At 49.8% G+C, this 26,175-nt stretch overlaps 2 protein-coding genes across 8 annotated transcripts in view; both read left to right on the top strand.

Annotated features, from left to right (window-relative positions):
• Positions 1-16,257, top strand: part of LOC309541304 (uncharacterized protein) — a 118,446-nt gene extending 102,189 nt beyond the window's left edge. For 2 of the 6 annotated variants that reach the window (XM_082239023.1, XM_082239024.1), the window contains exon 3: positions 12,078-16,257. In XM_082239023.1, coding sequence (XP_082095149.1) covers positions 12,201-13,907 — 1,707 coding nt within the window. In that variant the 5' untranslated portion in view covers positions 12,078-12,200 and the 3' untranslated portion in view covers positions 13,908-16,257. Of the gene's footprint in view, positions 1-8,733; positions 9,051-10,396; positions 10,517-10,826 lie in introns of those variants that run through there. The other 4 variants (XM_082239022.1, XM_082239020.1, XM_082239019.1 and 1 more) reach the window with 4 other exon arrangements.
• The window catches only part of LOC309541252 (uncharacterized protein), a 246,014-nt gene that overhangs the window by 149,886 nt on the left and 69,953 nt on the right, over positions 1-26,175 (top strand). The window contains exons 6-7 of one of the 2 annotated variants that reach the window (XM_082238889.1): positions 22,911-23,088; positions 23,296-23,411. The gene's annotated coding sequence lies outside the window, so the exon portion shown is untranslated. Of the gene's footprint in view, positions 1-21,213; positions 21,766-22,910; positions 23,089-23,295; positions 23,412-26,175 lie in introns of those variants that run through there. The other variant, XM_082238891.1, reaches the window with a different exon arrangement.

Genomic DNA, 26,175 nt, shown 5'->3' with positions numbered 1-26,175 from the left:
CTTTCAAATAGCGTGCTATGCGTTTCAGAGCTTTCCAATCCTTAACAGTAGGATTGTTAACTTGTCTGCTTAGCAAATTACAGCTAACAGCAATGTCAGGTCTTGAACATCTGGCAATGAAGTTTAGCTTGCCTAGCACACTTCTGTACAGTGTAGTGTCAGAAAATGCTTCTTCAGTGTCTTCTACCTGATAACCTGTTGTCATCGGTGTGTCTACAGGGTTAGCATCCATCAGGTTTAGTTTGCTTAACACATCAGCAATTTTCCGTGACTGGTGTACTAGAATGTTACCACTTTGATCTTTCTCTATTTCCAGAGATAGGTAATTGTTTACCTCACCAAGATCTTTCATGTCAAAGTGCTCTTTCAGTTGAGCTAGGGCGTTATTGTACATTGTGACATCTTTCCAAAAGAATAAAATATCATCAACATAAAACAAACAGTACAGCTTCTTTTGCCCCTCCTCTTTGACAAACACACATGGATCAGCTTTCCCTTGCTGAAAACCTAGAGAAAACAATGCTTCAGTGAGTTTTTTGTGCCAACACCGTGCACTTTGTTTGAGACCATAAAGGGACTTTTTTAGAGCACAAACAAATCCCTGTTTTACCTGTACGCCATCAGGTGGAAGCATATAAAGTGATTCACCTAGAGATCCGTACAAAAACGCTGTATTTACATCGTGGTGACTAATGTGTAGACTCTCCTCTGCAGCTAGCTTGAGCATAAGCCTAATGCTCTCATATCTCACCGTGGGTGAGTAGGTCTCGTGATAGTCTTCACCTGGTACCTGTGCAAAACCTCTGGCTACCAATCTGGCTTTGTGTCTGACTATCTTGCCATTTTGATCTGTCTTTGCTTTGAAGACCCATTTGCTTCCAAGCAGTTTCATTCCTGGAACTACTGGAACTAGCTCCCAAGTTTTGTTCCTTTCTAAGGAATCAAGCTCAGCCTTCATGGCATTTAACCATGGCTCAGCTTCCTTAGAATCCAAATCCTGGATTTCTTGGAAACTTGAAGGTTCAAATACCTTCTTGGAGCTTTTAACAGCTGCTACTGCTGTCTTAGCAAATTCATCAGCAAATCTCTTTGGAGGTCTGCCTTTAGTGGCTCTTTGTGACCTGCGAATCAGCCTTTGGTCTTCAACACTCTCCTCTTCCTTCTTAGGAGAAAAGTGACCTATTGTGAACAATGGTTCTTCCAATTCCTGATCAGAGCTTTCAGAGGGTCGCATAGAGGCTTTCGCACTCTTGAAATCCTCTGAAGTATCCGATTCATTTTCAGACTCAGAATCAGAACCTTCATCAGTGGGTGTGGGTTGCTGTTTCTTATCCTCAGTCTCATCACTGTCATCAGGATAACATTGGAAAATTCCCACATTCTCCCCCCACTTGGCATTGTACTCAGCACTTCTTGTGAGTTTAATTGTCTTAGAGTCAGTCATCATTATTCTGTAAGAACCTTTCTGATAACCTAGAAAGATACCATGCAATCCACGTTTGCCTAACTTGGAGCTTTGTGGTGAGTGAATCCACATGTCAGAACCAAATATTTTCATGTGTTTGATGTATGGTTTCTTGCCAAACATCTTCTCATAGGGGGTACAACCAATCGCTGAAGATAACCTGCGATTGTAACTGTAAATAAAACACGAGAGAGCTTCGGCCCAATAACTCTCTGGAAGATTGGCATCATGCAGCAAGGTTTTTAACCCTTGAAGCAATGTTTGATTTGCCCTTTCGCAAAGTCCATTCTGCCATGGTGAGCGAGGACTGGACAAATCGTGTTGAATTCCTTTCTCAGTCAGAAAAGCTTCAAACTGCTGAGAAGTGAATTCTCCCCCGCGATCTGTGAAAAGAATTTTTATCTTCTTACCATGCACATTTTCCAACCAAGCACAGAATTCCTTAAACCTTGGAAAAGCCTCTGATTTCTGCTTGAGATTATACACATAAATATACCTGGAAAATGCATCAATGAGAACCATGAAGAACCTATTTCCACCCAAAGAGGGCGATAGTGGACCAACTAAATCAGCATGAACAACCTGGTATGGTTCTGTAGCTTGCCTACTAGACACCTTACCTTTCGCAGCCATTTTCACCTTGTTTGCTGCGCATGCCTTGCACTTCATGTGGTACCTGCAGGGTTTAATAGTCATACCTTCAACCAAGGTAGGCATTTTAGATACTGCCTCAAAATGCAAATGACCAAATTTCCTGTGAAAATCATGAATGCATCCTGCATGCAAACTTTTGTTAGAACCTGCAATGCAACAAGTATCATTCTGCACAACATCATCATAATACAAAACAAACAAACGATCAACACATTCAGCATGCAATACATAATCGTCTTTCTTTGTGATGGTGCATTTCTTGTTCTTGAAGGAAACGTCAATGTTCCGTTCATTCAGCTGCATCACACTTAGAATATTGTGTGTGGCATCTGGAACGTAAAGTACATCCTGTATCAATAAGTCCAAACTGTGAAGTACAACAGTTCCGTAGCCTTGACTGGGGATCGTGTGGTCATCCGCCTGGTGAATCGCACCTTCCTGCGGTGTAAAAAACACGAACAGTCTCTTATCGTTGCACATGTGGTGGGTAGCTGCTGAATCAACAACGAAGAAAAATCTAGATGTCTTTTGGACCTTTGCGACGTTTGGGGTGAAGCGTGAGACCATTGCCTTGTGCTGCGTTGTCCTGGACACCGGACCTTTGCCTTTGCTTTGGCCTTTTCCACGCGATGAACTTCCACTGCGCTGCTCTGTCTTGGCCCTGGGATATCTGCATTCCCTCTTTATATGGCCTAGACGTCCACACGAGTAGCATTTCACTGCCTTCAAAGCTTTGGCGCCCTCTGGTGGTTCCACTGCACTCAGGGATGACGTCTGTGAAGACTCCCCCTTACCCATGCAGCTAGCACCCCGGCGATCTGCTTCATTCTGGATCACGGCAGTAACATAGGCTACTGTGGGCTGAGCAGTTGGTTGAACAGCAATCTGAGTGGCAACGGACTCCCAACTTGGTCCCAAAGAATGTAGTATCATGAAGGAATACACAGCCTCTGGAAAGTTGAGTCCTCTCTGTTGCAACTCATGTCTCAGATTCTGCATCTCCATCAGGTGTGTACGCACATCTCCACCTTCAGCAAGAGCCATACCATGCAGCTTGGCATAGTAGTACATTGAGGAACCAGCTTCTGTCCTCAAGTGCGCTTCTCTTAAAGAGTTCCAAATTTCTTTGGCTGTGGTCTTTCCACGCAACAAACAGAGCTCTTCTGGGGATACTATCAACGTATGCGTTCCCCGTGCTTTGGAATCCTTTGTAGCCCATTCAGCTGTAATTGGAGCTGGGGGGTTGTCTGTAATAACATTAAACAGACCCTCTTTCCGCAGAACAGCCTCTGCATAAAGCACCCACTCCGTGTAATTTTTCTTATTGAGCTTAGGAATCCCAAAAGCTTCAACCAGCTTTGCATTATCCATCATTGCTGCTTTAATCAAGCTGCGTCACAGTACTGCAGCTTCTTCCAAAAGCACTTTTAAAAAGTACTTTCGCTTTCTCAGCCATTGCCTGTATCGCGGCAAAACGGCTTTAAAAGTACAAAGTCCAGCCATAAAGCCATAAATTAGAAGCTGGCAGGCTGCCCGGAGCATGAGCACATACCTTCATCAATCAAACTTGACGCGCAGAGCAGATAACGCGATCCGTTCCTCTGTACCTCTGCCGGCATTCTTCAGTTTGATTTACGTCTTTCTGGGCCCATAACCAAAATGTTGTGATTGCAGAGTCCTTTGCACAACGGAATGATGAACAGTACGTGCCACATGCTTAAAGTTGCTTTATTTTCAGTTCAAAGTTGAGAAATTACAAACATGCATCTTGCCTCTGCTGGAGCAGAGAAGCAACCGTCCTCCTCCTCGGAATGAAGAACACCGAGAGAAACAGTGAAAAACAGGAAACCAGTGTACGTCACATCCAGCTTCCCATTCCCGTGGGAAAACCCAACAGTGCTCTGACTGTGGAATGTAAACATTGTCTTGTGACAAGCACTTTGCTGCAAAGTGAAGAGAGAGAACAGTTCTCTCCCTCCTGGTCATTCGTTCGGGAGCTTCAAAAGCTTCACAGCAACTGATGCCAACAGACATCGGCACACTTAGGGATCTGCAGAGTGTTTGCAGTTTGCGTAACAGAGCTCAGCAACTCAGCATTTTGGCTAATCTACTTTATTTACATATAAACACACACGGAGCACTGCAACACGGCTCCCTCTCTCTCTAGCATCAGACAGCAAAGAGAGAGAACAAAGGACAATAGTCTCACTTCAGGAACATAGTCTCCATCACTTCCCACTGTGGAGTCAAAACATACACCGTCATGTGATAGACAAAAATACCATGACTGCAATCACGGAGCTGGAAATCTAACAGGCAGCAGGAACAGGGCATCCCGCCATAATCCCCCAAGCGTAAGAGCACAGACACGGCCCCCCATCCAGGGAGTGACCAGGGGAAACAATGGACATCTGCAGAGGCAGTTGAGCAAGCCAGGTGTTCTGAAAGCCCATCTCCAGACAAGTCCTGAGGGCAAGGAGATGTCAAGAGTTTTATTGTTCTTCCGGTGATGGGGAGTTAAGAGGTGTTGGGAAAGGGGCCTGATAAAGAGACCTAATGTTGGACTTGTGTCACCCTTGTAGACCCCTCCCCCTTTGTGACATGCTACTGATGTAGTGATGATGTCTCAGTGATGCTGCTCCAAGTGTATTCTGGGATATTGTGGGACGTTTTAAAAGAGGGGGGGTCACCCCTTACTCAGGGTTCTTACTCCTGTGGGGACATGTTGCACAACAATAAGGATCATGGTCTACTGACCGCTGTGTTGCTGGAGCTTCCTTCTTCTACTGACCACATGGACCCGCGGGGGAGCAGCACCCCGAAGAGCTCGGCTGTTGAGTCGTCTCTCACCCCAGAATTTTTCATTACCAATAATGATCTTTTAAAATGTTTATATTTTTTGTTGTCTGCCACACTCCAAAAAATTTCACCATCTTTTCTATCCCCAGCTCTGCTATCTGTCTCTACTCATTTTTCTTCTGTTGTCTCATATTTTTACCAACAATTTATTTCAATTTTTATTCAATTTAACACCTGCAACTTGGCCAAATTGATTACCGTATTTTTCGCCCCATAATACGCACCGGACCATAAGACGCACCTAGTTTTTTTGGGGGGAAATAAAGGAAAAAAATTTTATTCCCCCCCCAGGTGCGCTGCGCTACACCAGGAGCTTGGGGCGTGTGGAGCTCAGCGCGCCCCAAGCTTCTGCGTGCCGGTAAGGTATCCGCTAGCGTGGGAGAGCCGGGCGCCTCTCCCAGGGCTAGTGGACCCCTGCGCTAATCCAGAAGCTTGGGGCGAGCTGAGGTCAGCGCGCCCCAAGTTTCTGCGTGCCAGCAAGCAGTCCGCTAGCCCTGGGAGAGCCGCGGGGCTCTCCCAGGGCTAGCGGATCGCTGCGCTACACCAGGAGCTTGGGGCGTGCTGAGCTCAGGGCACCCCAAGCTTCTGCGTGCGCGCAAGCAGTCCGCTAGCCTTGGGAGAGCCGCAGGGCTCTCCCAGGGCTAGTGGATCGCTGCGCTACACCAGGAGCTTGGGGCGTGCTGAGCTCAACGCGCCCCAAGCTTCTAGGTGCGCGCAAGCAGTCCGCTGCCGCCCCAAGCCTCGCGCACCCGGTGGGACCTCCTGCCGGGTGTGCGAGGCTTGCAGACACTCGCCCGAAGTAGGGGGAGCCCTCCTGAGGTCTCCCCGTGCTTCGGGCGACAGGCTGCCGCCCCAAGCCTCGCGCACCCGGTGGGACCTCCTGCCGGGTGCGCGAGGCTTGCAGACACTCGCCCGAAGTAGGGGGAGCCCTCCTGAGGTCTCCCCGTGCTTCGGGCGACAGGCTGCCGCCCCAAGCCTCGCGCACCCGGTGGGACCTCCTGCCGGGTGCGCGAGGCTTGCAGACACTCGCCCGAAGCAGGGGGAGCCCTCCCGAGGGCTCCCCGTGTTTCGGGTGACAGGCTGCCGCCCCAAGCCTCGCGCACCCGGTGGGACCTCCTGCCGGGTGCGCGAGGCTTGCAGACACTCGCCCGAAGTAGGGGGAGCCCTCCTGAGGTCTCCCCGTGTTTCGGGCGACAGGCTGCCGCCCCAAGCCTCGCGCACCCGGTGGGACCTCCTGCCGGGTGCGCGAGGCTTGCAGACACTCGCCCGAAGCAGGGGAAGCCCTCCGGAGGGCTCCCCGTGCTTCAGGCGACAGGCTGCTGCCCCAAGCCTCGCGCACCCGGTGGGACCTCCTGCCGGGCGCGCGAGGCTTGCAGGCATTCGCCCCATAAGACGCACCCCGATTTCCCCTTCATTTTTGGAGGGGAAAAAGTGTGTCTTATGGGGCGAAAAATACGGTAATCTTGTTGAACACCATTGGTATACTTTCCAGTGGGCTTCTACCATTATTACCAGGTTGTTTGCAAATGCCTTAAGTTCATATGATCTTCATCCCACTGTAATAATAATAATAATAAAATTTATTTGTATCCCACCCTCCCTGGCCAAAGCCGGGCTCAGAGCGGCTAACAACAGGTAAAAATAGCCCAGTGTACAGAAAATTGCACAGTCAATTAATTAAAATACATTCTAGACTCAATTCAGAATCAAATTAATTGCAACCATCGGGTTAGGGTTCTATGAAGATTACAGAAGGAGGGGGGGGGGGTCGGACTGTGCTTTGGCGAAAGGCCAGGCAGAACAGCTCCGTCTTGCAAGCCCTGCAAAAAGATATATTGATGATGCTGTGAGAACTCTATCCTGGATATGGTGGGAAAGTTTTAAATGTCAATGTTGCCCCCTGCTCTGGAATCACTCGCTGTTGTTGAATCTGTTGCACAACAATAAAGAATCTCAGTCTACTGACTGCTGTTTTGCTCCAAATTGTTTCGCTGGAATTGCCTTCTTTTACTGACCGCACGGACCCGCAGGGGACTCGGACCCTGATGAGCTGAGCTGTTGAGTAGACTCTCAACCCAGAATTTTCCTTATCAAAACCTTTCTGCAAATGGCCTTTGCAACACAACTCCCTGGATGGTTACAAAGTAGACACATTTGCCTCTTTGCAACGGATGCTTTCGCTTAGCCCCGTTTCCTCAATGAATCCTCCCATTTCTTGATGAAATAGAACTTCTGCCAGGAAAACCTGAGCTGAAATAGTAAGGAGAGCAAAACAGCAGTCCTGTCTGACCCCAGTCAGCCTCCAGACGCCCCCAGTCACGTGGCAGGAGATTCTTCCTGAGCTCCCCCCCCCCATCAGTGATGATCCAGATATGAGCCACATGATCCAAGCAGACTGGTCCAAAGAGCAGATCTCTAGGCCTGAATGAAACGGGTCTGCGATGATGGATTCTGGAGTCAAGAAATCCTCCCTTTTCAGTGATCTCTCAGGAAGGCCAGGAAATGGCAGGGAGCAGGAATCGTCAGGCATCCCGACGGACAGACCTGTCATGTTGCCAAAACACGAACTCGGAGTCTGATCGGATCTGATTTCCATGCAGAACTCATTTTGTGACTTCGCTGTTGGATTGTAGGGATCAGCCCCTCCCCCCTCTCCTGATCCCCAGAAGGAAGACGGGGGGGATTTCTACTCCCCACCCCCACCCGCTCAACACTTTCCTTCCCCTCCCGGCACATCCTTCTCTCATCCCGCCCACACAATCCCAAATCCCTCCCCCAATACATTGTTCCTCCTCCTCCTCCAATCCGGCTTCGCTCTGGAAATGGGGGGGGGAGCCCCCCTCCCAAGCTGCCTGCTTCTCTCGCAAGTAGAGCTTCTACGCCGGATTGCTGCTCTGCGGCGTAGCTGGGGGGGGGGGAGGCGCTTTCGGAAAGGGGAGGAGGACGGGAAGAGGAGGATCCTCGCCCAACGTGGATGTTGCAGAAAAGAAATGAGAACCGGAGCGAGGACAAAGAGGTAAAGGGGTCGCGGGGGTAGGAGGGGGAGAAAAGGACCAGAGACCCCGCCAGCTCCCCCAAGCGCCTTCCGTGGGGCCTGGATCCCGGCACGCGTGCTGCCAAGGGGCGGAGATGGGGCGCCCACCCACGAGGACTCCCTGGGGCGCGGAGAAGCGGGCCAGAAAGGGTTAAGGGGTGCGGGAGGCGCCTGGATAGAGACCCCCCCTGTCCCTCCCTTGCTCCTGTCGGGGGGGCTGCGAATGGAGAGGTGTGGCGCGCAGGGCGAGGGGTGACCCGAGCCAAGGGGGCCTTTGGGTGCAGGGGAGACTCCGGGAGAGAGGGAGGGGGTCAAGGACGTGGGAGGAGAAGGGAAGGCAGCATTGGCAGGGGGGGAGAGAGATAGGAAGACCACTCTTGGGGGGGGCGTCTCCATCGTGCCTTCCTCGGGAAATCTCCGGAGGGGCCGCCTTGGCTTCTCTCTCCCGCCCAGCAATCAACGGGGGGGGGCGACCAGAGAGGGATCCCTGGAAAGTGGGGGTCCTATCCCCCCACCCCTTCCTTCCTGCAACCTCCATCCTCCTTCCACCCCATAAGCCCCTGCTCTGTCCAGACGCAGCTGTTCTGCCCAGTCCAACCACTGGTCCCCTGGAGAGGAGAAGAAATCCCGAGAGGGAGGGGGGAGGCCTTCTCAGAAGTGGCTCTTGGTTTCCGCAATCCCACCCAGGAAGCAGCCAGAAAACTTCCTCTCTCTCAGGCTTCCATCTTTATTGTCTTTTCTACTGAGGATGAGGATAATGTACACCTGTCATCAGAAACAGGGGTGCAGAGTCCATGGAATGGCTCTCAGGATTGATATAGAAGTTGCACCTCAAAAGCATTTCTGTTCCTCTTATTCTTTGAAGGCAGTGTCAGAGTCACTGGCAAGCTGAGATACAACCCATCATCATCCAGTGAAAGTGACTGTATGAATCTTCCCAGTCAAAGGACCCATCTTCATGATAGAGAGTGCCTGGGGCTGGAGGCTCTACACACTGGGTGTGCCTGTGCAGGCCAAAGACTGCCAGTATTAGCACAGGTGAGGTGTGTGACATTCCCAAATTTAGAGACTGTATGTGAATGAGAGTTTGTGGGTGGGATTATAGTTTATAGTTTATGTAACCCGACGTACCACTCTAGACGTTATAGTATTAGTATTTTTCCCCCCCCCCAACCACTCTGGGCAGCTTACAGTATATATAGGTAAAGGTAAAGGGACCCCTGACCATTAGGTCCAGTCGGGGCCAACTCTGGGGTTGCGGCACTCATCTCGCTTTACTGGCCGAGGGAGCCGGCGTGCAGCTTCTGGGTCAGGTGGCCAGCAGGACTAAGCTGCTTCTGGCGAACCAGAGCAGCGCATGGAAATGCCGTTTACCTTCCCGCCAGAGAGGTACCTATTTATCTACTTGCACTTTGACGTGCTTTCAAACTGCTAGGTTGGCAGGAGCAGGGACTGAGCAACGGGAGCTCACCCCGTCACGGGGATTCGAACCGCCAACCTTCTAATCGGCAGGTCGTAGGCTCTGTGGTTTAACCCACAGCACCACCCGCGTCCCTACAGTACATATACAAGACAGTAAAACATCCAAAAATTAAAAACCTCCTGATAAAGCTGTCTTCTAAATGTCAGATAGTTGCCTCCTTCCTTGCCCTCTGAAGGGAGGGCATTCCATGGGGCAGGAAGCCCTCTGCCTGGTTCCCTGGAACTTCACTTCTAACTGCAAGGGAACCAGCAGAAGACCCTCGGAGGCGGACTTCCCTGTCCGGACTGAATGATGGGGGTGAAGATGCTCCGTCAGGTCCACAGGGCCGAGGCTGAGGAGGGTTTAGGTTGCAGATCTTGCTCCTCCATAATGATCGATGTATAGTTAACAGAGTAGGAAAAAACACTCAGAGGCAGAAAAAAAAAATCAGCTGAGAAATTTATTACTGAAGACAGATAAGCATGACAGTACCCAAAAAATAGCAAAAAATTAATTTACAGTAAAACCCTGACTTAGCAAACCAAAACAGCACTCAAGTAAGAAACAGACAAGCAGAGTAGAGTAATAGCAGAATATGAAGTGGGAGCAGGCGCATTTCAATACTGTAATTCATATATAATTCAATGTCAGAGTAACCCTGGGAGTAGATAACAAGCCTCCAGGTGGACGTGCCCCATCTGCCCTTCACTTTCCTCTTCCGCACGGGCAGAATCTGCCTTCTGGACTGTGGGATTCACGGTTGTTCTCCTCCTCTCCATCCACCAGGGCTTGACTTCAGGTGCAGCAGAATTCCCCAGCCCCCCAAGGATTTGAGACCCATCAGCTTTCCTCACCTGGTTTAGCCGGCCTGTTGAAGCCGTTGCTTGAACCCCTGTTGCATGCTGACAGCTTCTGGAAGCCACAGGTGAGACCTGAGTGCAGGGTGGGGACCAAGGGTGGAAAAATGACCCCAGAAGGTGTAGGACATGTCCCCCACCAAAGGAACTACTGCTCCCCAACACCCCATGACATCTAGATTCAGGTAGGTAGCCGTATTGGTCTGAAGCACTTGGAAAAAAAATTAAAAAATAGTCCAGTAGCACCTTAGAGACCAGCTAATTTTGTTCTAGGTATAAGCTTTCGTGTGCATGCACACTTCTTCAGATACACTGAAACAGATGTCACCAGACCCTTGTATATCGTGGGAGGGTGGGGTGGGGTTTTTCTCAGAAAGGTACTCCTACTACCATGTCCCACTACCCTTCACTATATGAAGAAGTGTGCAAGCACATGAAGTGTGCAAGCACTTGATCCCTAAGTGCTGTTGCTGTTGTTGTTGTTTATTCGTTTAGTTGTGTCCGACTCTTCGTGACCCCCTGGACCAGAGCACGCCAGGCACTCCTGTCTTCTACTGCCTCCCGCAGTTTGGTCAAACTCATGCTGGTAGCTTCGAGAACACTGTCCAACCATCTCGTCTTCCGTTGTCTCCTTCTCCTTGTGCCCTCCATCTTTCCCAACATCAGGGTCTTTTCCAGGGAGTCTTCTCTTCACATGAGGTGGCCAGAGTCTTGGAGCCTCAGCTTCAGGATCTGTCCTTCCAGTGAGCACTCAGGGCTGATTTCCTTCAGAATGGAGAGGTTTGATCTTCTTGCAGTCCATGGGACTCTCAAGAGTCTCCTCCAGCACCATAATTCAAAGCATCCATTCTTTTGCGATAAGCCTTCTTTATGGTCCAGCTCTCACTTCCATACATCACTACTGGGAAAACAATAGCTTTAACTATATGAACCTTTGTTGGCAAGGTGAGGTCTCTGCTTTTTAAGATGCTGTCTAGGTTTCTCAATGCTTTTCTCCCAGGACCCTAAGGTGCTACTGGACTATTTTTGTAAATTTTTTATTTCAACTGTGTCAGACCAAAATGGCTACCTACCATGAAGAACAGTTATCTCCTTGCCTTGAATATCCTGCCTTTCAGTGCCAGATTAGGATAGTCCTCTGTCAGAAGACAAGCACAGGATCAGGCAGCACATCATCATTATAAAGAACCATTGGGGTGGGTGTTTCTGCCTGGGATTCCCATGTGCCCTCTGCTTTCCTTCTGCTTCTCCTGCTCTCTCCATGCAATGTGAGGCATGTAGATGGAGGTCCATCTCCCAGAACAGGAGCTTCCCTGAGCACCCATTCAGCTGGCGCCAAGCACCAAGCCTTGTCACTAGTTCTCTGACTGACCCAGACCACAGTCCCTGGAAAGGATGAAGGCCTGGGTCTCCCAAAATGGTCCATATGGATCTCCTGAGGTCAGTGGGACTGTGAAGGTGATTCATGAAGATCTAGAGGTGGAAACGGGGGCAGCCACTTGATTTGAAAGGCAGTCCCACAGGACAACAGTATTCCAAGATCATGCTGTGTTATTAAAGATGATTGAGGATTATGAAAGGTTGCTGATGCATTACTACCATTTGACACCTTCCCATTTTCATTTCCGAAAAATTGGGAACCTGGCTAGGACATGGGAGAATGTAGGAGATGTTTAAATAGGAGAAGGTGCTAATGGCGGTTGATGGGCCCATTTTTCTGTGTTCTCTTTCCTGAAACCCAAACAGGATTTCCTTTCTGCCCACTCTGAAAAAGGTGATGGAGAAGACAGAATTGCAGGGGACAGGGCAGCTTTCATTTCATTAGGAATAGCCATTAAAATGTGTGAAACGTGGAATATGCTTCACTGAATGAGCACACATAGTTCACATCCACGAACACAAAAAGGAAAGAACCCATTTAAAGGTATGGCGTGTGGAAAGAGCTTCTCTTTCAATGCAAAACTTAGAACACACCAGTGGACTCACACAGAGAGAAAACGTTTTACGTGCAGGGAGTGTGGGAAGAACTTCAGTCAGAGTGGAAACCTTAAATTGCACAAACAGACTCACACAGGGGAGAAACCATATAAATGTATGGAGTGTGAAAAGAGCTTTAGTGATAGTGGAAACCTTAGAAGACATCAACGGACACACACAGGAGAGAAACCATATGAATGTATGGAGTGTGGAAAGAGCTTTAGTGATAATGGAAAGCTTAGAATACACCAACGGACTCACACAGGGGAGAAACCATTTAAATGCATGGAGTGTGGAAAGAGCTTCAGTCAGAGTGGAGACCTTAGACGACATCAACGGACTCACACAGGGGAGAAACCATTTCAATGTATGGAGTGTGGAAAGAGTTTTAGTGACACTGGAAGCCTTAGAACACATCAACGGACTCACACAGGGGAGAAACCATTTCAATGTATGGAGTGTGGAAAGAGTTTTAGTGACAGTGGAAGCCTTAGAACACATCAACGGACTCACACAGGAGAGAAACCATTTGAATGCATTGAGTGTGGAAAGGACTTCAGTCAGAGTGGACACCTTAGATCACATCAACGGACTCACACAGGGGAGAAACCATTTAAATGTATGGAGTGTGGAAAGAGTTTTAGTGATCGTGGAAGCCTTAGATCACATCAACGGACTCACACAGGGGAGAAACCATTTGAATGCATGGAGTGTGGAAAGGACTTCAGTCAGAGTGGACACCTTAGAAATCATCAACGGACTCACACAGGGGAGAAAACATTTAAATGTGTGGAGTGTGGAAAGAGTTTCTTTTGTAATACAGGCCTTAAATCACATCAACGGACTCACACAGGAGAGAAACCATTTACATGTCTGGAGTGTGGAAAGAGCTTCAGTCAGAGTTCACACCATAGAAGACATCAACAGACACACACAGGGGAGAAACCATTTAAATGTATCGAGTGCGGAAAGAGTTTCCGTTGTAATACAAGCCTTAGATCACATCAACGGACTCATACAGGGGAGAAACCATTTACTTGTATGGAGTGTGGAAAGAGCTTCAGTTATAGTAGAAACCTGAGAGTACATCAACAAACTCACATTAATAAGAAACTATTTCAATGTATGGAGTGCAGCAAGAGCTTTAGTGATAGTGGAAGCCTTAGAACACATCAACGGACTCACACAGGAGAGAAACCATATGAATGTATGGAGTGTGGAAAGAGCTTCGCTCAGAGTGCAAACCTTAGATCACATCAACGGAGTCACACAGGGGAGAAACCATTTAAATGCATGGAGTGTGGAAAGGACTTCAGTCAGAGTGGAACACTTAAAAAACATCAACAGACTCACACAGGGGAGAAACCACATAAATGTATAGAGTGTGGAAAGAGTTTCCGTTATAATACAAGCCTTAGATCACATCAACGGACTCATACAGGAGAGAAACCATTTAAATGTATTGAGTGTGGAAAGTGCTTCAGCTATAGTGGAAGCCTTAGAAGACATCAACAGACTCACACAGGGGAGAAACCATTTCAATGTATGGAGTACAGTAAATATTTCACTCAGAGTGGAAATCTTAGAAAACATCAGTAGATACACAGGGGATAAACCATTTAAAGGTATGGACTGTGGAAGGAGCTTCAGTCAGAGTGGAAGCCTTGATTTATGTCAACAAACTCACACAAAAGACAAACCATATAAATATCAGGAAAGTAGATAGAGGTTCACTCAGTGGAAGTTCAAAATCAACAGACTCATGGACAGGAAGAACTTTAAGAGTTGAAACCCTTCAAACCATCAACAAACTCAGAGAGGAGAAGCAGTTTGAATGAAAAGACTGCAAGAAGTGCTTTATTTATAAAGGAGTGATCAAGGAGCACCCAGGGACTCTCACATGGGAGAACCCATTTAGATGTATGGAGTGTGGGACTTCTTCCTCTCAGAGTCCACTCTGAGCAATGAACTCAGCAGGAAATCATTCCTAAAAGCATCAGGTATATGTGAAGTTCTGGTGTTTATATGTAAAACATTATAATAATCAAATAATGAAGGCAGCATCTCACAGTGGTGAGTATAATTTTAGATGAAAGTACTTTTGGTTTTTGCACCAAACTCTGCCCCCCCCACCGCATGATCTCCAAGCACTGCTTCCTCACCAGAAATTCATCGCTGCCTCCTGCCCTGCGCGTTCTGAAGAAAACTTGAAATACTGAAATTGAATGGGGGATTTCCCCCCCAGCCTAATTTCAAGAGGGGGATGGAGGGGCTGCAGGTACCAGGGAATTCTCCTGGGGGCCCCATCTTCACTCATGAACCCCATGGGGCAACCCCAGAGCTCCTGCTCATTTCGGGGGTTGAGGAAGATAGCATTTTTCCATAGTCCCAGAAGTTTTGATTCAGTCATGTACTCTGGAGTTTTCCTACCAGAGGACAACAGTGCTGTGGCTGCTGTTGTTGTCATGGACTGGCTGGTGAGGGGGGGGGAGGCACCAGTCAGGGGGACCCACAAGGGAAGAAGGCTCAGAGCCTGGGGACTGGTGGTGGGATGAGCAGAAATGGGGAGAAAAGGGAGCAGACCGGAAGGGGAGGTGTTGCAAGCTGAGGAGGAAACAGGGTTTGATGAGAGGGAAGAGGCTGGGGCAGAGAGCAGTTCGGGCTTAGAGAGAGGAGAGGAGGGGGCCAGGAGACCCAGATGAGGCCGGCTGCTGAAGCATCCAGGGAGACTCCCCTTCCTGCTGTGACCAGCTCCCCTCTCCCCTGGTCTAGAGCACACAGGGAAATCCAGTTCAGACCCCATGAGGCTGTACATGATATTAACAGGTGTTTGGTTTTTTGTCCCAACATGCATCACTTTAATCTTATTGACAATGAACTGTATTTTCTTCCCATTCACCCCACTTGGAGAAGTCCCTTTGGAGCTCCTTGCAATCTCTCTTTGTTTGAACAACCCTGGACAATTTGCTGCCATCAGCAAACTGCCCCCTCCCTGCTCCCTCCTAAGTCTAGATCATTTATGAACAAGTTGAAAAGCCACAGGTCCCAATACTGATCTTGAGGGGACTCTGCTTTCTGCTCCTCTCCATTCAAAGAACTGTCTGTTTACTCTCTTGGTGTTTCTGAAGGAGGGCTGCCTTCCTGGTGGTGGGATGGCGATGAGCCGAAAGAGGGAGAAAAGGGAGCAGACCGGAAGGGAGGTGTTGCAAGCTGAGGAGGAAACAGGGTTTGGTGAGCTGGAAGAGGCTGGGGCAGAGAGCAGTTCAGGCTTGGAGGGAGGAGGGGAGAGGGCCAGGAGACCCAGAGGAGGCCGGCTGCTGAAGCATCCAGGGAAATTCCCCCTCCTGCTGCGACCAGCATATGCCTTTGAGTCTGGCGGTTAGAATTCTTAGAATGTGGGGATCACATTTTTCAACCAAAGCAAAAACCCGCTAGCCTTTTCCCAGGTCTTGCCTGACGTGACAGTCGTTCATCTTCTCTACGAAGCACTCTACAAAGTCCTTCTCCCTCCCTTTATTTACCATGGGGTCCCAGCACCCTTTTCTGCCTCTTACACGCTAGGGAAAAGAGTCCCTTTCCATTGGACGCTTGGCAGCCTAGTGCCAAATCCGGCTGCTCCAGAGAGAACGGAAAGGAACTGTAAACGCCCTTGCCCTATGACGCGCACCAGTCACTTCCTTCCGGATCTTGGTCTGCCAGTGCAGCTGCATTTACGAGAAAAAGAGAAATTGGAAACCGAGCCCAAGTCCCTTGCTATCCAAAGTGGCCACTTGGACTAGCCTTGGGGCATCTTCCTTGGGAAAAAGGAAAAGTTTCAGATCTCAGGTTCCCCGACAGGGAATGAGAGCTTTGATTGGCGTTCTCCCCTTGCAGTTAATTGCCTCTCTAATTGCAGAACCCCAATTCTCCCGTTCTCCCCTCCCCCTCCTCGCTACCTCTTGCCAGGAAGGCTGGGTGGGTGGAAGGGGTGGGTTCTACAGGATTAACATATGGAGGAGGGAGGGGGAAACATGCAGAGTTGGAGCATGTATTGAAAGGCATGTTCTGAGTACCGGTGGTAAGAGAACAATGGGGTCTTAGTTTGCATAGTCTGTCACCCGGCCGAGCCTGGAGGAAGGGCTAGACTGGGTGATTTGGCATCAATGAGGTCTTTCCTGGGTGTACGTGACCGTGACCTCCCGCTTGAGGGATTATGGAAGGTACTGGGCAGTCTTGAAGTCCTGAGGAAATTGAGCAGTTTGGTATTGAAAGCAAGAGAATCGGTGGTAAGGGTGATTTTCTATGAATTTTTATATTTTTTTAGCCCTTTAAAACAGTGGCAGCTCATTTTGGAAATGAATTGATACAATATCAATTTTGAGGGGATTAGCAAGGATACGAGGTGTCAGTTCATTCTTCTCAGAGCAGGGAGCTGTCAACAGCTTGTCAGAAGGTAAAGGAGGCCTGCAAGAGCTGACACTGCAGACCAAATGCATTGTCTTGATTGGCTGGAGGCTAAGCTCTGTGCAGGCTGATTGGTCAGGACACTCCCTTAGGCAGATAGTCTGTTCATTCATAAAATACACTACTAGCTCCTACCCAGGGAAATGAAATGGGAAATGGGCGCAGGGAAAGGGCACTTTAAAAGCATGAGGTATATGTGAAGTTCTGGTGTTTATAATGAAATAATGAAGGGAACATCTCACAATAGTGAGTATAGTTTTAGATGAAAGTACCTTTGGTTTTTGCACCAAACTCTGTCACACACACCCCACCGCATGATCTCGCAGCACGGCTTCTTCACCAGAACTTCATCGCTGCCTCCTGCCCTGCGCGTTCTGAAGAAAACTTGAAATACTGAAATTGAATGGGAGCTCAAGCCCTGGAGCTCAAGACCCCTCCATACATCACAGAAGGGGCATAACCCCAGACCACCCCCCAGAAACATCATACCTACATCACAAAAAAGGTGGTCTACAACAGAAATGTGAATGTTGTCGTTTTTCCTGTCTGCCAGGTTATCTGATAATGCCTTATCTGATTCCCTTTCCTGGTAGTCTGGCCATTCCTTTGAGATGGTGATTTCCCAATTCCTGAGACAATGGGAAGGTTCCCTGACCCCCTCCCTCCTTGCAGAGAAAACATTTGGTCAGATTGGGAGTCAAAATGGTTTCAGGGCGGTCTTCCTGAGCTGCTCCAGACATGTGGTTGACATATCTATGTATGTGCTTGGTTGGTACATTTATGAACATTTATTATATATATAAGACCTTAAATTTTTTATTACATGATTCATCCAGACCAGCCTTTCGCATGATGAATTCTGCATTTATGTTAAATAAGCAGGAAGACAATATACAGCCTTGTCGTCCTCCTTTCCCAATTTTGAACCAATCAGTTGTTCCATGTCCAGTTCTAACTGTAGCTTCTTGTCCCACAAAGAGATTTCTCAGGAGACAGATGAGGTGATCAGGCACTCCCATTTCTTTAAGGACTTGCCATAGTTTGCTGTGGTCGACACAGTCAAAGGCTTTGGCATAGTCAATGAAGCAGAAGTAGATGTCTTTCTGGAACTCTCTAGCTTTCTCCATAATCCAGCGCATGTTTGCAATTTGGTCTCTGGTTCCTCTGCCTCTTCTAAATCCAGCTTGCACTTCTGGGAGTTCTCGGTCCACATACTGCTTAAGCCAGTGTTTCCCAACCTTTTTTGGGCAAAGGCACACTTGTTTCATGAAAAAAATCTCGAGGCACACCACCATTAGAAAATGTTTTAAAAATTAACTCTGTGCCTATATTGACTATATATAAAGTAACTCTCTTTAATAGGAATCAAATAAACACAAAGAAAGTATTTTATAATTACTTTATTATGAAATAGTAAGTAAACAGAAATATGAAAAATTATAAAATACTTTATTCAGTGCGCAACCTGGGCCTGTTTGGCTGAACACAAAGCTGATATTCTGGCTGGAATCGAAGAAAGACACACACGTAGCTCTTCGTCAACAGCTCCCAGTCTCTCTCTGTATTTAGTTTTTATAGCAAATGAAGGAAGAGTAAGCAGGCTGGGGAGGGTTAAGTAAGGGCTGAAAGTGCCTAGATGAAGTGGGGGAAGCTAGAGAGGAGGTACATTCTGACGTTTGAGGATAGACTAGGTTCTTTATGTGAATGATAGGTGAGTTATTTGACAGATCGAACTGAGAGCAAGTTGTGGCTTGTGTAGCTGGGGTGGACATGAATGTTTGGGGTGCAAACCTCAGGCCGGCCAGGTCCGAGGGGGGGCAGGGAGAGACGGGCCTGCCTGCCTCTGCCTGCGCTGTGGTGTGTTTTGCCCCGACCGACGGACGGACCGACCTGCCAGCTGTCTCCGCAGTAGCAGCGCGGACTGGAGCTCCGTCATTCTCCCCGCAGGTGCCCGGGGAGGGGAGTGTGGGGCGGCCGCAGTGGAAGCGACGGCGTGCTCCTCCTCTTCCACTTGCCGGGCTAGAGCCAGCCGGCTAGCGCTCGCCCCTCCTTGCTCGAGCCGACCCCGCCGCCGGGAGCCTTCCCGTCCTCTCAGTGGCGCCGCCTCGCGTCCCTCGTCCGGGGGTTGGGAGGGGGCTGGGGGGGAGGACGGGGGCGAGGGGGAGCAGCCGCCGCCGCTCCTGAGGATATTCTGAGGCGGTGGCAGGCGACGCGTGGCAGAAGAGGAGGGGTCCCGCCAGCCCCGCGTTTCTCTCTCTCTCTCCCTCACGGAAACCTTCCCCTCAGCTTCTGCCGCTTTTTCTCTTCTTTCCCTCTTCCTTTTTTTTTAAAAAAAAAGAAAAATCTTTCCTTTCTCTCTTTTCCAGCCCCCCCTCCCCTCTTCACGGAATTTCACTGCACTCGGGCGCCGCGGCGCGCAGGCGCACTGCTCGCTCCTCTTTCCACGCAGGCGCCTTCTCTCGCTCCTTCGCCTCCTTTTCTTTCTCTCTTGATGGTCCGCCTACAAAGGAGCGAGGGAGGCGCCCGCCATGTTTGGATTTGCATCCAGCAGGAGATGCCGCCGCCGCCCCGCCTCTCGCCGCCCGACTCGCCCGCCTCCCTCCCACGGAACACAAGGCAACGTTCCACGGCACACTAGTGTGCCGCGGAACACCGGTTGGGAAACACTGGCTTAAGCCTGCCTTGTAGCATTTTAAGCATAACCTTGCTAGCGTGTGAAATGAACGCAATTGTGCAGTAGTTGGAGCATTCTTTGGCACTGCCCTTCTTTGGGATTGGGATTCATGTGTTGCAATCATTCAGTTTGTACAAACATGACACTCACACACGACATAGGCAACACTTCTGTTATAAATTCATAGAAAATCAGCCATACATCGGATCTGCACGGTTCGACTTTTATTTTGCACCATGAGGGAAGGACTATCAAAGGGGGGAGACTTGACACAAGGCAGCCAACCTGTCCGCAGTGAGCCCTACTCAATTGCCATGCCAACCGTGATGGTCGTAGACAGAAGATCATTCCACTCACAAAGGACCTGCATATGGAAGTGGATTCAGTACAGACTGAAACACAGGGCAGTGACCAGCCCTTCCCTCTGGGGGAAGGAAACAGTGAACTCTTTGTCCTCAGGAATGTAATCCTGGGGAGGAGAAAGAAGGAACCGGACAGGTGACAAGACCCTCAGGTTACCACCACAACTCCTCCTCCTCCAGAGAAGTCACACATCTCTGAGGTCTCTCAGCCCCATTCACCTCACAGAGTGTTTGTTGTGGGGGAGGAAGGGAAAGGAGAATGTTAGCCGCTTTGAGACTCCTTTGGGAAGTGATAAAGCGGGATACCAAATCCAAACTCTTCTTCTTCTTCTCCCTGAACCTCTCCTCTTTGTGATGTGTCAATGATGTAGTCATGATGTAGTCTTGGGGGTGTAGCTTGGGGGATTAGCAGCTAATAAAAGTTGGGGTCTTCTTTTGTTGGGGGCTTCCATCTTGTTCCACCTGGGGGCAGGGGGGAGTCCTGTGGCGACAGTCTTCAATCAAGACCTACTGGCTGCTCTTTTGCTCTGCTCTTCCTGGCTGGTCTCCTTGTTTCTGATCCAAGGGAGCCCTCAGATTTCTCCCTTAAGACATGGAATCTGCTTCTTGCTACAATTGTATCGGCTGTTTTTCTGAGCCTCTTGGCTGTTGTGCAGGGACGGTGCCTGTGTCTGTTAACGGCAAAAACTGAGGGCTCTCTTGGACAAAAACAAAGACACCAACCAGGATAACTTGGAGCAAAACAGCAGCCTGTAGGCTTGGCCTTTATTGAACTATTGCAACAGGGAGCTCCCCTCACTTGCAGGAGAGTGGAAGGACCCAGAAAAATGCTGTGCAAGGGCTTATAAAGACTTTTGAAATTGCCACCCTGTAGATCAAGACCACCCCCAGAAACATCATGCATACATCACAGAAAGGAGGGGTTGAGGGAGGGGTGGTGGTGGTAACCTGAGTGTCCTGTCACCTGGCTGGTTCCCCCTTTCCCCCTCCCCATGAGTACTTTCCAGGTGACAGAGGGGAGTTTGCAGTTTCCTGCCCCCTGAGGGAAGAGCTGGTTATTGTCCTTTGCTCCAGTCCGTGCTGAATCCACTCCCATATGCAAGTTCTTTGTGATCTTGATGGTCTTCTGTCTGGGATCATCAGGGTTGGCATAGCAACTGGGCAGGGCTCCTGTGGATGTGCTGGGATGCTCAATGGATTATGGCTGGCCTGTATCAAACCTTCCCCATTTTGTAGTCCTTCCTTCATGGAGTAAAATAGAAGTGGAACAGTGCAAATCCGATGTATGGTTGATTTTCTTGAATTTATAAGAGAAGTATAGCGTATGCAGTGTGTGAGTGTGTGTGAAGTTTGTAGAAACTGAATGATTGGGGTGGGGTGGGGTCCCTGCTACAGTGTCCACGGTCATTGTCCTGGCCTTAGTCAGAGGCTGGGGTGGGGAGCTGGGATTGGGGGGGGTCGTTTAGCTGCCCCCCCCGTTCCTGCTTTGAACATCGCCAAGACCTAAAACACGGAGGGATCTAAGTTCGTGGGGTGGGGGAGGGGAGGATGTTGCAATGCAAACCTTGTAGGCGGGACGGGACCCACTTGGCAGCTGGATCTCCGGGATCAGCCCCTCCCCCGCTCTCCTGATCCAGAAGGAAGAGGGGAGGGGGGAAACCTTCCTCTCCCCCCCCCTCAATCCTTTCCCTCCCCTCCCGGCACATCCTCCTCTCACCCCGCCCCCACAACCCCAGATCCCGCCCCCAAACATCCCACCCCTTCCTCCTCCTCCTCCAATCCGGCTTCTGTTCCGGGAATGTGGGGGGGTGAGCCCCCTCCCACCCTGCCTGCTTCTTCCGGAAGTGGAGCTTCCACTCCGGATTGCTGCTCTGCCCCGTAGCTCTAGAGGGGGCGCTTTCGGAAAGGGGAGGGAGGAGGCAGGGGACCCCCCCAGTGGATGTTGCAGGAAAGGAGACTCGGGAGCGAGGATAAAGAGGTAAAGGGGTCGTGGGGGGGGGGAGAAGAGGACCCAGAGACCCCCGCCAGCTCCCCCAAGCGCCTTCCGTGGGGCGGAGACGGGGCGCCCACCCACGAGGACTCCCTGGCCCCGTTTCCCCCGCGCAGGCATCCCTGGGGCGCGGAGAGAATCCAGAATAGAGACCCCCCGTCCTCTCTTTCTCGTCTTGGGGAGCAATAGGGACGGAGAGATGGGTTGCGCCTGGCGAGGGGTGAGCCGGGACAAGGGGGCTCTGGGTGCAGGGGAGACTCAGGGATGGAAGGGCAAGGGCGGGGGGAGGAGGCGGGAGGAGACGAGGACCCAGATACCTCGCCAGCTCCCCAAATCGCCTTCCGTGGGGCCTGGATCCCTGCACGCCTGCTGCGAAGGGAGCTTTCCTCGCAGGGCGGACCCCTCGCCCCGTTTCCCAGGCTCCGCGCGTCCCATGAAAGGGTTAAGGGGCGCGAGAGACGCCTGGATAGAGACCCCACCAGTCCCTCCCTTCCTCCTCTTCGGGGGGGGGGCTAGGATGGAGAGATGGGGCGCGCAGGGCGAGGTGTCAGTCGCGCTAGAGTGCAGGGGAAACTGCGGGAGAGAGGGAGGGGAAGGGAAGAGGAGCAGGGGGGGGGAGATAGGAAGATCAGTTTTTTTGGGGGGCGTCTGAATCATGGCTTCCTTGGGCAATCTTCGAAGGGGCCGCCTTGGCTTCTCCCTCCCGCCCAGGAATGCACCCCCTTCAAGGCGACCAGAGAGGGATCCCTGGAAAGTGGGGGGTCCTGTCCCCTCACCCTTCTTTCCTGCAATCTCCATCCTCTTCTGACCCCATAAGTCCCTGCCCTGTCCGGACGCAGCGCTTCTGCCCAGTCCAACCATTGGTCCCCTGGAGAGGAGAGGAAATCCCGAGAGGAAGGGGGAGGGGGGAGGCCTTCTCAGAAGCGGCTCTTTGTTTCCGCAATCCCACCCAGGAAGCAGCCAGAAGCCTTTTCCTCTCTCTCAGGCTTCCATCTTTATTGTCTTTTCTGCTGAGAATGAGGATAATGTACACCTGTCATCAGAAACAGGGGTGCAGAGTCCATGGAATGGCTCTCAGGATTGATAGAGAAGTTGCACCTCAAAAGCATTTCTGTTCCTCTTATTGTTCATAGGCAATGTCAGAGTGACTGACAAGCTGAGATACAACCCATCATCATCCCATGACAGTGACTGCATGAATTTTCCCAGTCAAAGGACCCATTTTCATGATAGACAGTGCCTGGGGCTGGAGGCTCTACACACCGGGTGCGCCTGTGGAGGCCAAAGACTGCCAGTATTAGCACAGGTGAGGTGTGTGTCATTCCCAAATTTACAGACTGTATGTGAATGAGAGTTTGTGGGTGGGATTATAGTTTACGGCAACCCTGTGATTTTCTCTGCCCATAACATTTCGTAAGCTAATATTGCAGTAAAAATTCCAAAATAACTACAAAAAATCACAAGATAATAATAATAGTACAGTGGTCCTTCGGGTTCAGAACTCAATTTGTTCTGCAGGTCCGTTCTTAATCTGAAACTGTTCTTAACCTGAAGCACCACTTTAGCTAATGGGGCCACCACGCCGCTGGAGCACAATTTCTGCCCTCATCCTGAAGCAAAGTTCTTCACTAAAGGTACTATTTCTGGGTTAGTAGAGGCTGTAACCTGATGCTCCTGTAACCCGAGGTACCACTCTAGACGTTATAGTATTAGTATTTTCCCCCAGCCACTCTGGGCAGCTTCCAGTACATATAGTTAAAGGTATAGGGACCCCTGACCATTAGGTCCAGTCGTGGCCAACTCTGGGGTTGCAGCACTCATCTCGCTTTATTGGCTGAGGGAGCTTGCATACAGCTTCCGGGTCATGTGGCCAGCATGACTAAGCCGCTTCTGGCAAACCAGAGCAGCGCACGGAAACTCCGTTTACCTTCCCGCCGGAGCGGTACCTACCGTATTTTTCGCTCTATAAGACACACCTGGTTTTGGGGGGAGGATTCCAAGAAAAAAAGATTTTTGAAATCCAGAAGCCAGAACAGCAAGAGGAATCTGGCTTCTGGGATACTGTGTGGCTGTTCTGGCTTCTGGGATAACAGCGCCAAGGGCAGCAGGATGAAGAGGCTAAGGCAGAAGCTAGGACAGGCGCCTCGCTGAAGGGGCGCTACGCAGTTCTCCCTCTTTGCGCAGCCGAAGACTGATAAGCATAACAGGATCCAAAAATAGGAAAAATGTAACTCTGACTTAGCATTCCAAAACAGCACTCAAGTAAGAAACAGACAAGCAGAGTAGAGTAATATCAGAATATGAAGTGGGAGCAGGCGCATTTCAATACTGTAATTTATATATAATTCAATGTCAGAGTAACCCTGGGACTAGATAAAAAGCCTCCAGGTGGACGTACCCCATCTGCCCTTCACTTTCCTCTTCCGCACAGGCAGAATCTGCCTTCTGGACTGTGGGATTCACGGTTGTTCTCCTCCTCTCCATCCGCCAGGGCTTGACTTCACGTGCAGCAGAATCCCCCAGCCCCCCAAGGATTTGAGACCCATCAGCTTTCCTCACCTGGTTTAGCCGGCGGGTTGAAGCCGTTGCTTGAACCCCTGTTGCATGCTAACAGCTTCTGGAAGGCACAGGTGAGACCTGAGTGTGGGGTGGGGACCAAGGGTGGAAAAATGACCCCAGAAGGTGTAGGACATGTCCCCCACCAAAGGAACTACTGCTCCCCAACACCCCATGACATCTAGATTCAGGTAGGTAGCCGTATTGGTCTGAAGCACTTGAAATAAAAAATTAAAAAATAGTCCAGTAGCACCTTAGAGACCAGCTAATTTTGTTCTAGGTATAAGCTTTCGTGTGCATGCACACTTCTTCAGATACACTGAAACAGATGTCACCAGACCCTTGTATATCGTGGGAAGGTGGGGTGGGGTTTTTCTCAGAAAGGTACTCCTACTACCATCTCCCACTACCCTTCACTATATGAAGAAGTGTGCAAGCACATGAAGTGTGCAAGCACTTGATCCCTAAGTGCTGTTGTTGTTGTTGTTGTTTATTCGTTTAGTTGTGTCCGACTGTTCGTGACCCCCTGGACCAGAGCACGCCAGGCACTCCTGTCTTCTACTGCCTCCCACAGTTTGGTCAAACTCATGCTGGTCGCTTCAAGAACACTGTCCAACCATCTCATCTTCCGTTGTCTCCTTCTCCTTGTGCCGTCCATCTTTCCCAACATCAGGGTCTTTTCCAGGGAGTCTTCTCTTCACATGAGGTGGCCAGAGTCTTGGAGCCTCAGCTTCAGGATCTGTCCTTCCAGTGAGCACTCAGGGCTGATTTCCTTCAGAATGGAGAGGTTTGATCTTCTTGCAGTCCATGGGACTCTCAAGGGTCTCCTCCAGCACCATAATTCAAAGCATCCATTCTTTTGCGATAAGCCTTCTTTATGGTCCAGCTCTCACTTCCATACATCACTACTGGGAAAACAATAGCTTTAACTATATGGACCTTTGTTGGCAAGGTGAGGTCTCTGCTTTTTAAGATGCTGTCTAGGTTTCTCAATGCTTTTCTCCCAGGACCCTAAGGTGCTACTGGACTATTTTTGTAAATTTTTTATTTCAACTGTGTCAGACCAAAATGGCTACCTACCATGAAGAACAGTTATCTCCTTGCCTTGAATATCCTGCCTTTCAGTGCCAGATTAGGATAGTCCTCTGTCAGAAGACTATCAGGCAGGATCAGGCAGCACATCATCATTATAAAGAACCATTGGGGTGGGTGTTTCTGCCTGGGATTCCCATGTGCCATCTGCTTTCCTTCTGCTTCTCCTGCTCTCTCCATGCAATGTGAGGCATGTAGATGGAGGTCCATCTCCCAGAACAGGAGCTTCCCTGAGCACCCATTCAGCTGGCGCCAAGCACCAAGCCTTGTCACTAGTTCTCTGACTGACCCAGACCACAGTCCCCAGAAAAGACATAGACCTGGGTCTCCCAAAATGGTCCATATGGATCTCCTGAGGTCAGTGGGACTGTGCAGGTGATTCATGAAGATCTAGAGGTGGAAACGGGGGCAGCCACTTGATTTGAAAGGCAGTCTCAGAGGACAACAGTATTCCAAGATCATGCTGTGTTATTAAAGATGATTGAGGATTATGAAAGGTTGCTGATGCATTACTACCATTTGACACCTTACCATTTTCATTTCCTAAAAATTGGGAACCTGGCTAGGACATGGGAGAATGTAGGAGATGTTTAAATAGGAGAAGGTGCTAATGGCGGTTGATGGACCCTTTTTTCTGTGTTCTCTTTCCTGAAACCCAAACAGGATTTCCTTTCTGCCCACTCTGAAAAAGGTGATGGAGAAGACAGAATTGCAGAGGACAGGGCACCTTTCATTTCATTAGGAATAGCC

The sequence above is a fragment of the Podarcis vaucheri genome (assembly GCF_965113315.1).
Source record: "Podarcis vaucheri genome assembly, chromosome: 10".
NCBI classification, from domain to species: domain Eukaryota; kingdom Metazoa; phylum Chordata; class Lepidosauria; order Squamata; family Lacertidae; genus Podarcis; species Podarcis vaucheri.
Note: the sequence above shows the minus strand (reverse complement) of the source record. Positions and strands in the feature narration are given on the sequence as shown.